The sequence below is a fragment of the Hoplias malabaricus genome, chromosome 2 (assembly GCF_029633855.1).
Source record: "Hoplias malabaricus isolate fHopMal1 chromosome 2, fHopMal1.hap1, whole genome shotgun sequence".
Classification (NCBI taxonomy): domain Eukaryota; kingdom Metazoa; phylum Chordata; class Actinopteri; order Characiformes; family Erythrinidae; genus Hoplias; species Hoplias malabaricus.
In genome coordinates, this window is record NC_089801.1 from 45,300,650 (window position 1) to 45,314,073 (window position 13,424).

A 13,424-nucleotide genomic window follows, 5' to 3' on the forward strand; every position below is an offset into this window, starting at 1 on the left:
TGATCCACAGCGCTTCTATAAGACCTTATTTATCAATGTGAAAATGACTGTCATTAAAACATATTATGGATTAAATAATCATTAAAACAATATGTAGAATAAAGACATTAACAGTTGTTTTTGTTGGAAATATTTTCTAAATGAATGACACAAAGATATTCAGTGTAAAACAAGTGATAATCTTTAGGAATGAAGTTGATTGAAGGCGTTTTATAATAAAAACAAGTGCTATGAGGCCAAATTGACTTTGATGTATTTATTTAAAGAGTGTGTTCAGTAAGGACAGGTCAGGATGTTAGAAATTACTGAAGAACAAAGTACAAAGATAATGTAATAAAATGGTAAAGGAATATACAGTCTGTTCTGTGATGTGTCTAATCTATTTTCTGTTCTGTAACACATCATTTCTGAGACACACAGAGTCAGAGAGAGACAGATTAACAGTTATCAAGTGTCCAGTGGTCTACTGCTGCTCAACATCTGGAGAATAGAGGAGAACAGAATTATCTCTCAGACCACAGCAGCAGATTCCACACATTACACACTTACACCATAAGAAACTCTCATTCTGACCTGGACATACAGATGTGTTCAAAGTAATACACTGCATGTTGTTTTAACACATCTGTATTGAGAGTGTAGCTCACTGAAGCTGGTGTTTTACTCCTGGAGGTGTTTAATACCACCGTGTCCTCTCTGAGATCTGTAAAGCTACAGTAAACAATGTTTATATTCCTTTAAAATATGAATTCTGATCTATAACAGAATCACTTGTTGCGTCTGAAGAGGTTTGAATGTAGTTTCCTGAGGAAAGACACTGGGTGTGGTCTCTCAGTCACATGATTCATCTCTGTCTGAGGCTCCTCCTCCACGTCTTCATAGTCTGTAAAATCAATCCATTATTATCACTGAGTGAGGACACTCAGCTCGCTCAGAGACAGAGACTCTGACGCTGCGTTTCACTCAGAAATACGTCATGATACAGAAGGAAAAGGAGCCGACTCCACATTCACACTGACTTTAAACTCCCAGTCGCTCAAGATCAGACACTCACCTTTTCCCCCTCCTCCATCCTGTCCAGCAGTGACCACATCATCATAGCTCTCTGCTGCGTCCACTGCACCAACATGGAGATCAATGAGAACAAGAAGAAACAGAGCTGACATTGGGACTGTGTTGAAGCTTCAGTTGAACATTATTTATCCACATGAAGAAAACATTACTTGTCATAATGTTGGAGCTTGGTCCAGTGGGAACAGCATCATCATAGTTCTCTGTCATGTCTTCTGTCCAAATGTAGAGACAGAGGACATTAAATCAGCCCCAGTATCATCAGTGACTGTGTTCATGTTGGAGATTACAGTGTTGTTCCATTACAAGTCATACCTGTTCCTCCAGGTGAGTTATGGTCAGCGCTGATGACGTCATCATAACTCTCTGATACGTCCTCTGCTCCTAAACACACACACGTTTAAAGAACAGTGGGGGGACTTTTAAAGATGTTCTCTGAACTGTGTGTGTACTAGTCGACTGCATCTAAACCAGCGTGAAAAGTTATTTCACTGCACTTGCGTACTTACTTACTTTTCTCTCTAAGCTAGAAACCAGAACACACACACACACACACCTGCTGCGCTCTCAGAGATCTGTCCAGCAGTGAGGACATCATCATAGCTCTCTGCTGTGTCCTCTTTCTCTGTTTCACCAAAAGCAAATAAAAACACACTGACTTTACAAACAGAGCAGTCCTAGTTTTACACTGTGGTTTAATGGAAACAGAACAAAATGCATGTGATTATTTAAGAGAGGAGCTCACCTATCAGACCACTGGGGGCAGCATCATCATAATATTCTGCTTTCTCCTCAGTCACTGACTTTGCTGGAAACAAGGAGAAACTTTCCTCATTCAGCATCATTTCAGAGTTCTACATCTCTTCTGCGTCTTTTGTGAGCGACAGTAAGTGATTCTATTAAGATTCTAAAGGAAATCAAATCTGTCTGGAATTACTTTTCTACAGATGAACAGAATCATTCACCAAAGCAACAAACTACTTCCACAATTAAAAACAAAAGAGCGAGATCATCCCCCAGAGACTAATGTTACACCAGTGCTGAAGTAGGATTATTAAACCTAGGCCTTCAGTCTGGGCCAGACATGTCAAGACTCAGCCACAAATCAAGACAATAACAGCAGCAGGCTTTACTTTATCAGCTTTCAACACTGTGTACACGTCCAGCTCTGAGAATATGGAGCCATTATGAAATAAAAGCACTTAAGACCACCCTAATCCCCCCTCTCTGTACGGCCCAAACTGACCAATTAACCAACAATGATCCTCTCACCCGAGAGCAGGTCCTCATCCACATCCTCATATCCTGAACGCTGCTCTTCAGAGAGGATACTCCCTGTTAGAGGAGAGAAGTACAGTCATGAAACACGTTCAGAGTCAGAATCACCCACAAGCCTCTGAGAGCTGTGGAGCTCTGAGAACTGCATTTGTTTACATTAAAATAGTCAAGACCTTTGTAAAAACTGTGCATTCAAATGTTAAAATTACAGCCTCAAGCCCTGCCTCACAGTCTAATCTCTACCAGTGAGGATTTTCAGTTCAGCTGCTTTGTACAAACTCCTACAAATCCACACTGAACTCCACAGAGACAGACAGAAACATTTACACTAGAGACACTGTTGTCTTTCTTATTTTTTGGGTGTAATGTGACTTACAAGTTGTAGAATTTAGACGTGTAGTTCCCCAGTTTAGACACACAGTAAATACACACTGTTTCAGGCCTTATTTCCATATTCTGAACCATGTAACTACTCTGTATTCAGTGCTTAGTTCATTGTAGTGACACTGTTCCTCACACTGTGCTCCAGAAACAGTAACAAATGTCACTAAAATCCCATCAAACACAACCTGGATAGAAACTAAACACTAAAGACGTGTGTCATGTGCTGGATTTAAGAGAACTGGATTTACTGTAAACAGTCTTTGTGTAAGTGTGGCTTATGAAACACACCTTAATAAAGATTTCTCTCATTTCTAAACTGTGACTGAACCATTTCTCAGTGGAATGGAGTCTGACACTGGTTCTTTTACCTGAGAGCAGCTCCTCATCCACATCCTCATATCCTGAACGCTGTTCTTCAGAGAGGATACTCCCTGTTAGAGGAGAGAAGTACAGTCATGAACAGGGGGTTATGGTTGGAAATGTTCACTGCTGGTGTAGTTACAGTGTGCGGACACTGGGGGGGTGAGTTGTACTGAGTTGGTTGATGATGCTTTAAAATCAGTGTATAATCAGACGGAGCTGAATCAGAGGGTGAGGAGTTTTCTGATTTCAGAGCTCCTGCCTTCTTTTATTTATTTATTTATTATTTTGAAGCTGATGAGTTTCCGTTCAATGTGAGGATTTTATTTCTGTTTTGTGTGGAACCTGTGTGTCTTTCAGCACCTGTCAGGACTGTTAATGGTGGTTTGTTATGCTAATGCTAACCTCGCTAATGCTAAGATGCTAATTCTCACTGAGCACTTTGTGGGGAAGTTGAACGTTTGGACTTTCGGTTTTGTTCACAAAAGGATTTTTCTCTCCTTTGATTCATTTATTTATTTGCTTTTGGCTCCCGGTGTCTTCTGGATCATAACGGACTTCTGAACTGAGGAATGTCTTCATTAAAGTCTGGAGCAGCTCACTGTGGCCTGGACTCAGTTCTGAGGATTATACACTGCACTTAGGTGAGATCAGTCCATTTACCCTCTGAGGATCTTCCCAGACTGGGATTAAACCCAGTGGACTTTATACACACTTTAATATCTCCATGTTTTTGATGAGGATGAAGTTAGTTTATTGTTCTCCAGCTTTTTATTTGGTGTTCCACCTTAAATTGCGCTACAGTTAACGACGCTAAAGTTGGCCTTTACAGCTTCTGATTTCCAGGTCCACATTAAACTCCACTGTAGTTACATCCTGTCTCCTGTAGATGTAAGGCGCGAGCAAAGTGAAAATTAAGTGGGTACAGTTTAATTTACTGCGAAATATAGTTGAACATGTACATAAGCATTGTGAAGATAACACAGTAGATGTATTGATTGTGTTGTCTGCTGGAAAATGAATATCTTGTATGTGACATTTGTATGTGACCCTTGACAGAACTAAATATGAAGTGCTGCTGCCTTATTACATTTAGAATGATAAAAAAATTAAAGTCATTAGTCAATCTGGAATATTGAGATATTTACTGAATCTAATGTAAATCTTCTCTAACTCCAACATTTACTGAAGCTGTAATGAAGAAATTAATCATTAAATAAAAATAAACTTCCCGTTAATCACTGCACTGTGGTGTGTGTTCTGTGATCTCAGATGTAGATGAACAATAATTTTATAAAATAAACCTCATGTAGAACTCTCCACATATCACTGACCTCTTTGAGTGGAGGGGATTCTTTTAGTGATGTGTCTGCGGTCGATCTCCTCATAGACTGCCTCAGTCAGAGTCTTACGCCTCCTCTTAGAGAGCACTGTGAGAGACACAGAGAGAAACAGGGAGCCAGGTCAGTAGAAGAGAAGACTGATGACAGATTGAAGGACTAATGATGTTTAGAGAATGTACAGAAAGTAGATGATTTCTGAATCTCTCTACCTCTCCTGAGCACTCTGTTCTGATAAAACAGCACAAACAGAAGCACTAAGGCCAGGAAGAGCAGCGCTCCCAGCACCAGGAGAGACACTAGATTGATGGGGGGAGCTGGTTGTGGAGCAGTGTCTGGCCTCTTCCCTGAACCTAGAAATAAAATACAAAACAGAAAAAGAAATGAACACATTTAGAAATCATTTAACTGATTTTAACTTATCAGAGTTAAAAGCTACCGGTGGTGGTGGAGGTTGTTGTGGTGGTGGTGGTGGTGGTGGTGGAGGTTGTTGTGACTGCAGCAGTAGGGGGTGCAGGTAAATCTGTAAATACAGAAACAAAACATAAACACTAAGTAACACAGAATAGAAACATACACTCACTAAAGTGTTATTTCAGCCGTTCACATGTTACAGTTTAAAATCTTAAACTAGTGTTAGATTGTGTTAAGCATCAGCATCTTTCTCTGTGTGGACCAGCAGATTGTTAAAACTAAAATTAACAATAGTTTGATCAGAAACTCCAAACTCCAGTGGTCTCTGACCTGCACAGGTGACTCCAGCGTCCTGTCTGTGGGAGCGGTCAGTGTGGTTCTTCAGGGAATGAGGACAGTCCCACAGGTGAATCTCATTCCCTCTACACTTCACTCTGTTCAGCCAGATCGGCCCTTCACCAGCACCAAAGAGAGCACTCCCATCAGCCCTCAGCGCCGGCCCACAACCCAGCTGCCTGCAGACCACCTGAGCGTCCCTGATGTCCCACAGATCATCACTGACAGACCCCCACTCAGAGCTATAATACACCTCCAGTCTCCCAGAGCAGCTTCTATTTCTTCCACTCAGTCTGAGAGGCAGGTGATCTACACACACACACACACACACAAATGGACAAACAGAAATTCTGACAATACGCCACAGTCTCAGATTCAGTGTCAGATACATTAAGTACAGTAAAGGTTTTCACTCTGTGTGGGAAATAGTGATGTAAGGCCATTAATAGATGAAAAGATGCACCTGCTGTAATTAAAATTATAATTAAAACTGAAAATGTTTGTTGGAGTTCCTACCTGAGCACTGTCTTTGATACGGAGATGAGGAACATTTCAAATGGCTTCGATGAATAAGAGGATTTTCATTTTCTAAAATAATAATGCATTTTAATTAATGAATATAAATTAGAAATAATTGATTTAAATCTAGAGAAATCTATAAATCTGTTTTGATTATACCTTCTGACACCTGAAAGCAAACAAATGTCTACACACTGTTAATGTCAGCATAAAAATCCTCGACTGCTCACCTGAGCATGTAATATGAGCCACTTCACTGCACTCATACTTTCCCCAGGAGGAAGATGGACACTGCCACAAAGTGGAGTCATGTTTCCTACATTTTATATAATCCAGCCAGTTAGGAGCTGATTCCACTCTCGCTGTGGCTCTGGTCTCACTGCCACTTCTTCCACAGTTCAGCTCCTGACAGATCAGACTCGCTGTTTCATCATCTACTCCATTATCACACACATTACCCCAGGTCCCATTGTAGAACACTTCCAGATTCCCCACACAGCCCTCGGTGAGTCTGATCTCCTTAAACTCTGTGGGAGAAGAACGACTTACACTGAGTCTAGAGTTCAGTTTGTAAATGTTCTTGTTCATTCATTCATTCATTTGTTCAACACCTAATGTTCTATGGAGAAAGTAGTTCTGAAAAGTTAAGGTTTCTTGACGGTATATTTGTTAACTTCTTTAAAACTTCACCTGAACACACAACCCCAACATCCTCCTTGTGTCCACAGTCATCCTCTTCACACAGATGAAACTGACAGTTCTGCAGAGACGTTTCATTCCCCTCACACTTCACCAGCCATATGGGTCCAGTTCCAGGTCTAAACCGGGCTGGTACCGGGGCACTGAGGGCCTCTCCACACTGCAGCTGTCTGCACACCACCTGCGCATCCTTAATATCCCACAAGTCACCACACACTGTCCCCCATGAGCCGCTGTGAAAGACCTCCAGCCTTCCTGCACACGCTCCTCCAGAACCCACCAGTCTGACGGAGCTGTTAAACCTGTCTATACACACACACACACACACACACACACACACACACACACACACACACACAGAACATATGAATGTCAGGTTGATAGTTACGGTTTATCCACATGATGTTCATCTTCTGACTGTGAAAAGGACAGTAATGATTATAATAAACGATAATTCAGGTTATGTACATTAGCCACATTTAGTAATTAGATATTGTAATTCTCACCAGAGCAGGTGATAGAGAGCTGTTCTCTGGAGCTGCAGTTTACTACTTCTGCACTGCTGCAGTTCCCCAGATGAGCTTCCCTCCCAGAGCAGCTGAAACCCCTCACACACGTGTGTGTGTGTTCAGGACTGGATGAAGAGGAGGGGGAGAAGTTGAGCACAGAGCCACAGCCCAGCTGTCTGCAGACCACAGAGGCCTCAGACACACTCCAGGAGTCCAGCAGAACTCTCCTCCAGTCCTGACTGAAGTACACCTCCACCTCCCCCTCACACTCCCTCCCTCCAGACAACCGCACTCGCCCCTCATGAAGAGCCTTAGAAGAGTCTGGAGAGGAGAAGGTGAGTTTGCTAAAATATCAACATAATTTGTTTTTTACACTGCTCAATAAAATAAAGGGAACTTAAACAACACGATGTAACTCCAAGTCAATCACACCGCCTGATCAGGAACATGCCCAGGTATTGTAGGGAGGTCACAGCGGCTCGTGGAGGCCACACACACTACTGAGCCTCATTTTAACTTGTGAGGAATTTCCTCTGAATTTGGATCAGCCTGTAATTTGATTTTTCACTTTTATGAATCCAAGTATGAGTCCAAATCCAGACCTCCATGGGATAATAATTTTGATTTACTTTGATCATTTCACTGTAATGAATGAAGATTTTCAACTGGAATATTTCATTCAGATCTAGGATGTTATTTTAGTGTTCCCTTAATTTTTTTAGCAGTGTATTATATAATACTCTGAGATATGAACAGTTTTAGATCTTACTCGTGCAGATGACTCCAGCGTCCTGTTTATGAGAGCATGCAGCTCGACTCCATGATGAAATTGGACATTGTGACAGGTGTGTTTCGTTTCCCTGACAATCAAACACATCAGCCCAGATCCGGTCAGTCCCCTCCCCAAACCAGTCTGACCCCAACACAGCCACAGCACTCCCACACTTCAGCTGACCACAGAGGACACTGGCAGCTCTCATATCCCAGCTTCCATCACACACTGTGCCCCACTCACTGAGATACTGGAGCTCCACTCGACCAGAACACGAGTCCCAGCCCTTCTCCAGACGAGCTTCTGTGTGACCTGAATGAACATCATATTACAGGAATTAGCTCAGATAAGTGCAGACCACTGCTCACAGAGTGTGACAAGCAGAGAAGAGAACTTTTTAAATACAGTTTAAATATTTATACTTTACCAGAACACACCAGTCCCACATCATTATCATGAGTGCAGTTGTGTCTGAGTGAAGATGATTTTGGACAGAAGTAAATCTGAGATTCATTTCCTCTACACTGAAGCTCCTCTGACCACATCTGGACCTCCCCTCGGCCAAAAGCAGCTGCTCCCAGCACCTTTACACGATGCCCACAGCCCAGCTCTCTACACACAACCTCTGCATCCTGCTGATCAAAGCCATCACCACACACTGTGGACCAGGTCTCTCCATGAAGCACCTCCACTCTCCCAGAGCACAGGTGAGGACCATCAGCGAGTCTGACGATTCGACCTGTGTGTATTTCAGTTGCATTAGAACACTGCACAACACAGAAACAGTAATAGAGTCACACACTTCCTGGTGAATGTGACATTATTCAAATTAAGAGCGGTCCCCAATTGTGAATTGTTTGTGTATGTTTCTTATTTTTATTCATTCTTACACAGGTTTTTCCTTAAAGTTTTTAAAAGTTGTATGAACCTGTGTGTGTTATGACATTTTATATAAGAATAGTAAATTAATTTCATGTTTTAAATTGTAGAATCAATGATTGTGATACAGAATACAGTATGGAGTGTGTATGTCTCCTGTCCCAGAACAAAGACAAGCTGAATCGAGTGTGTTGTGGTGGAGGAGAGTTTAAAACGTGGGGCAGGGGGTCCACAGGACTGCAGTGGGACCCATTGATTCTAATGGAGTTAAAGGGGGTCGTTATGTGAATAAAAATAAAAAGGTGTGAGAATGAAACTCTCCTTCATTTTTATTTTTAAGATTTGTATTTTTAAATCAATAAACATGTTAATAATGAAACAGAAATATAAACATTTACTTGGAAGATTGCTGCATTTTCTCTGAAACACAGAAGGAGGAAAACGTGTTTGATGTTTTATAAGCTGTGATTTTCACTATATTCCAGTTTTCCTCCACAAATGACACTATGATGTAGTTTAGAGTGTGGACTGCTGGGAAATGTAGTTGGAGTTGGAGTGACATTAGTCACTAAAAAGGAGGTGAAAACAGTGTGTTTTAAAACTGCTGCTGTTCTGTAACAGTGTTTCTCTGAGGGTTAGTGTCGTGTGTGTCCTGATAGAGCAGTTAACAAAGGAGACTGAAACATGAACATTACACCGAGTCTCTTTACAACAGAGTTCTGTTTTACAGAAGATTTATAATAAAGAACCTGACCATCCTCAGAGTAAACACCTTTTCTTTCTCCTCTCAGTTTTCTCCCTAATGTTCATCCTGTTCCTCCACAGTGATCTCAGGATGAACAGTGAGAGAAAGGGCTTGTGTTGTGAGAAGTATAAACCAGTCGACTTCTTTTAGTGAGAAACTATATGATCTGCTCCTTCATTCTGAAAAGTGTTTGGCTGTTTCACTTCCCTACAGTCTGTATTTACACATCTCTCATGTCTCTGTTCAGGAACACTGGTGTAAAAGAGTCTTGTTATTCACCACTAATTACACTCAGAATCCTCAGTAAAATGAATGGTGTGATGTTAATGATAATATTAACACAGACTGTGATTCATGTGATGACTGACAGCAGTTTACCTGAGCAGACGACTCCAGCATCTTCACTATGATAACAGTTATGTTTACCCCATCCTTCTGATCTACAGTTCTTCAGTGTAGACTCTGATCCATTACAGGCCACTTCATCCATCCAGATTTCTCCTGACCCTTCTCCAAAGTGACCATACTGTGGGGCATTTACAGCCTCCCCACAGTTCAGCTCTCTACACACCACTGCAGCGTCTGTCATATCCCAGCGATCACCACACACTGTTCCCCACTGTCCTTCATGAAGAACCTCCACTCTCCCAGCACAGTGACTGTCTCCATTCACCAACCTCACACTGTCTGTACGAGAGAGAGTGAGAGATTACACACCGACACTGTGATGAATTCATTGATGAAATAAGTTTTGAAAGAGTTTCCTATAAAGAGCTCTATTAGAAATCAGTCGACAAAATTAAACCTGGACATTTATTTCTTAAGGAATACGACCCACTTTTACAAACCAGTGAGTGATAAAACCATGTGAACCTCTAGGATTAACAGCTCACTCCAAGGTGAAATTAGAGTGTTTTCCATCAATGGGACGACAGTCAGGTGAGAGGATGCACTGTGTTTTCTTTAAAGAACAGGGGGCTGTCGAATTCTGATCTTCACAAAACACATTTGTGGAAGAGAATCACGGCACGAACAAAGGCCTCAGACGAATAGTTGTTGATGCTCATCAGGGTGGAAAAGGTTGTAAAAGCATCTGTAAAGTGTTTGGACTCCAACAATCCACAGTCAGACAGAGTGTGAACAAATTCAAACGACTGATATCATTGGACCTTCATCTAAAAGAAGTGTTGGGGAAGGACCTGAAGTGGTCAGTTCATATGTTTTTGCTGCATGAGAGGGTCACACCAGATCCTCAAAGAAAAGCCTCACATACTTTTCCCACTCACAGATCTGTTCCACTGCACAATTGTCCTCAGTAAATAAATGATCAGGTTTAATATTGTTCTCTCATTTCTTTATTTACGTTCTTTATATTTATTCTTAGGACATATTTATACAGAAATGTAAAGAATTCTTTCAAACTCCACTAAAAATATAACAATATTACAGTTATTCCTGGAAACTGAGAGGAAAAGCAATAAGATTCTACACAGTTTGGTCAGAATTATAAAAAGAAGCTGTAAAAATCTGTATCTGAGGTGTGAAAAGTGAAATGAAGCGCTGCCCGTGAAGGAAAGTGTGTGTACGACACTGTAACATGCTACTGGCACATAATAAGATTCAGCATTAAACACACACCAATGAAAACTGTTTAAACAAGAATTTACAGCCTTTATTTACCTTGCTTTTTTATATATTTATTAAGTTGAGATTTTGTTGTTCAACGCTGTGAAGAGAGAAGTCTTCAAATTGTTTATCTCACTGATCAGTAGAGAGTGTACTCACCAGCTGTGGAGAGAGTGAATGTGGAGAACAGGAGAATGAGAGTCACACAGCTGTCCATCTCCCTCTGACCTGCACACAGTCCATTCACCTCAGCAGCAGAACACACTTCACCTCCACTCCCCCAGAGAGACTGAAGAAACTGAGAGAGAGCGAGAGAGAGAGAGAGAGAGAGAGAGAGAGAGAGAGAGCTCCCCCAGCCGCCAATCACACTCACTATTACCTTATTAGAAAGAGAAGAGGAAATCATCAAACATTTCAGTGACAAATCAGAGGAGGCATTTTCTTCTTTCTCCATTTTCATCAAAAGAGAGTGACGCTGATGGACAGAACTCCTCCTTAGGTTCTCGAGGTGTTTGTCTTTTTGTGAGGAGAGACGCTGACGGCAGTGTGCTCAGAGGGTCCCCAGCAACAGGAGACTGACTTCAGAGAGAGGAAACACTCCAGTGGAGAAGAGCTTTAATGCTGCACCTGCACACAGCTGATCCACTCACTGATAAACACACACTCTGATAAACACACACTCTGATAAACACACACACTGATTAACACACACTCTGATTAACAGTCTGAAAAATAATCTATAAAATCAAATTGCAAACTTACTTCTTAGTTATAAAACAAAATACAGAGAACTATTAGTAAATCATTCATAAACACTTGAAATAAACTAAACCCAGTCACATTTTATTAATTTAGTCAGAATACAGAAAAATGTGACTTAAATTTTTTTTTATTCATGATGCACACAGTGCAAGGAAATTATGTTTATATATATATATATATAATTCCAATGTATGAATGTAATAATAACAGTGTTTTAATGGCAGTCATTTACTTTAACACTTGTATTTTCACATTGATAAATAAGGTCTTACAGAAGCGCTGTGGATCAATCCCTGTAGGAATTAGTTTTCTCCACAAGATGGAGCCAGAGGATGTCTAATCTGTGTGTGTTTGTATTCCCCCAATTTGTTAATCTCAGCAGGTAAACAGAAAGTAAGTTTGATATCTGTCCCTTTATACAACCTTAAACACACACAGGGAGAGAATCAGTAACAGCAAAATGATATGCTTTAAATTAATCAACTTACATTAACTTAGTTTACAAACTGAAGGTGGAGAGTGCGTATACACACACATACAGTTATTATACACATATTTATCATTAAGTCAAACAAATTTCACAATTTACAGCTTTGTAGTTTTAAAATTCCCAATACTGATCTAACCTCTGAGCTTTAAACTGAGGAGCCATCAGTAGCATAGGACAGTGGAGTTGAGCAGCTCTTCGCCAGTTTACACAGTCACACAGAAACTCACCCTGGGATTCTAGTACAATATCATTATCGACAGATTTCTGTGGGCAGAATCCTAACTCCTCTGCTCAAAGGATATGTTTGGTTGTTTTTTTAATCAAAAATACATCACACATCCACTACAAGGAATACGTGGTATTAATGTGGTTTCTACTTATTTGTATATTAAACAATTCTAAATAATAGATTAAGAACCATCATTTTAAAATCTTTATTTTGTATTTTGCAGCACATAAAAAGTACTTATTTCCACTTAAAATCTCATCGTGGCTACATCTGAGAATCTCCTTTAAAAGGTTTATTTCATTGCATCATTTAATTCATAATTTATTCACTTTTAATATAATAATATTCCCTGAATGATAACTATTGTCTCAGACTTCGGTTGGTGACATAAAAAAACATTAAATGAGGAAAAACATCTTTAATTTACTTACTGACAATGTGCTTATTTTTTTGCACTATATCTGTACAGTAATTTTGTATTATATCAGCTGTGTGTCATCCAGGGGTTTAGACCTAAACTACTGAGCACAATAACATTATTGTATTGACACAATGTCATGTTTCTTTATATAAAGCAGTATCCGTCTATTAACAAAGAGGAAAACCAAGCATGCCCTTTCTATCCATGTGTGAACAAACAGGTTGCCATAAAAAAATAGTTTATTACAGCTGTATATAGTAATTAATTTAGATAGTGGGATCTCATCATTGATTTAGCCGTGTTCCTCACACATGTTCAGCCTCTTGTGGGTGCTGTTGCTATGTTGGGTAAGCTTTAGAGAACAATGATCAAAATCCATTCAGCTCAAAGGGAAACAACAGTGAAGACATAACGTTGTATCATAATATATGTAAAATAAAACAGAATTGTAAATTTAAACATCAAGGGAGAATAGGGTGCTTTTCTTTCACTTCTAATCCTAGATAAGTCTCATTATAATTCTACTTTCTTTATGTTTTTATGTGATAGAAGTAAACACATTTATAGGAGAGTTTTTTTTCCACCTCATT

The 13,424-nt window shown here is 40.2% G+C and overlaps 1 protein-coding gene across 1 annotated transcript; it reads right to left on the reverse strand.

Annotated features, from left to right (window-relative positions):
• Positions 1 to 767: 767 nt before the first annotated feature.
• Positions 768 to 11,149, reverse strand: LOC136686216 (antigen WC1.1-like). Its single transcript, XM_066659841.1, has 21 exons — positions 11,092 to 11,149; positions 10,904 to 10,906; positions 9,685 to 9,993; positions 8,110 to 8,421; positions 7,680 to 7,994; positions 6,908 to 7,231; positions 6,393 to 6,707; positions 5,933 to 6,229; positions 5,700 to 5,771; positions 5,178 to 5,492; positions 4,873 to 4,956; positions 4,646 to 4,786; positions 4,428 to 4,523; positions 3,102 to 3,164; positions 2,344 to 2,406; positions 1,817 to 1,879; positions 1,628 to 1,696; positions 1,387 to 1,449; positions 1,224 to 1,286; positions 1,055 to 1,117; positions 768 to 883 (listed from the first exon to the last, which is right to left on the reverse strand). The coding sequence occupies exons 1-21, from the start codon at positions 11,147 to 11,149 to the stop codon at positions 768 to 770; spliced, it is 3,204 nt and encodes a 1,067-aa protein (XP_066515938.1).
• Between the last annotated feature and the right edge of the window lie 2,275 nt (positions 11,150 to 13,424).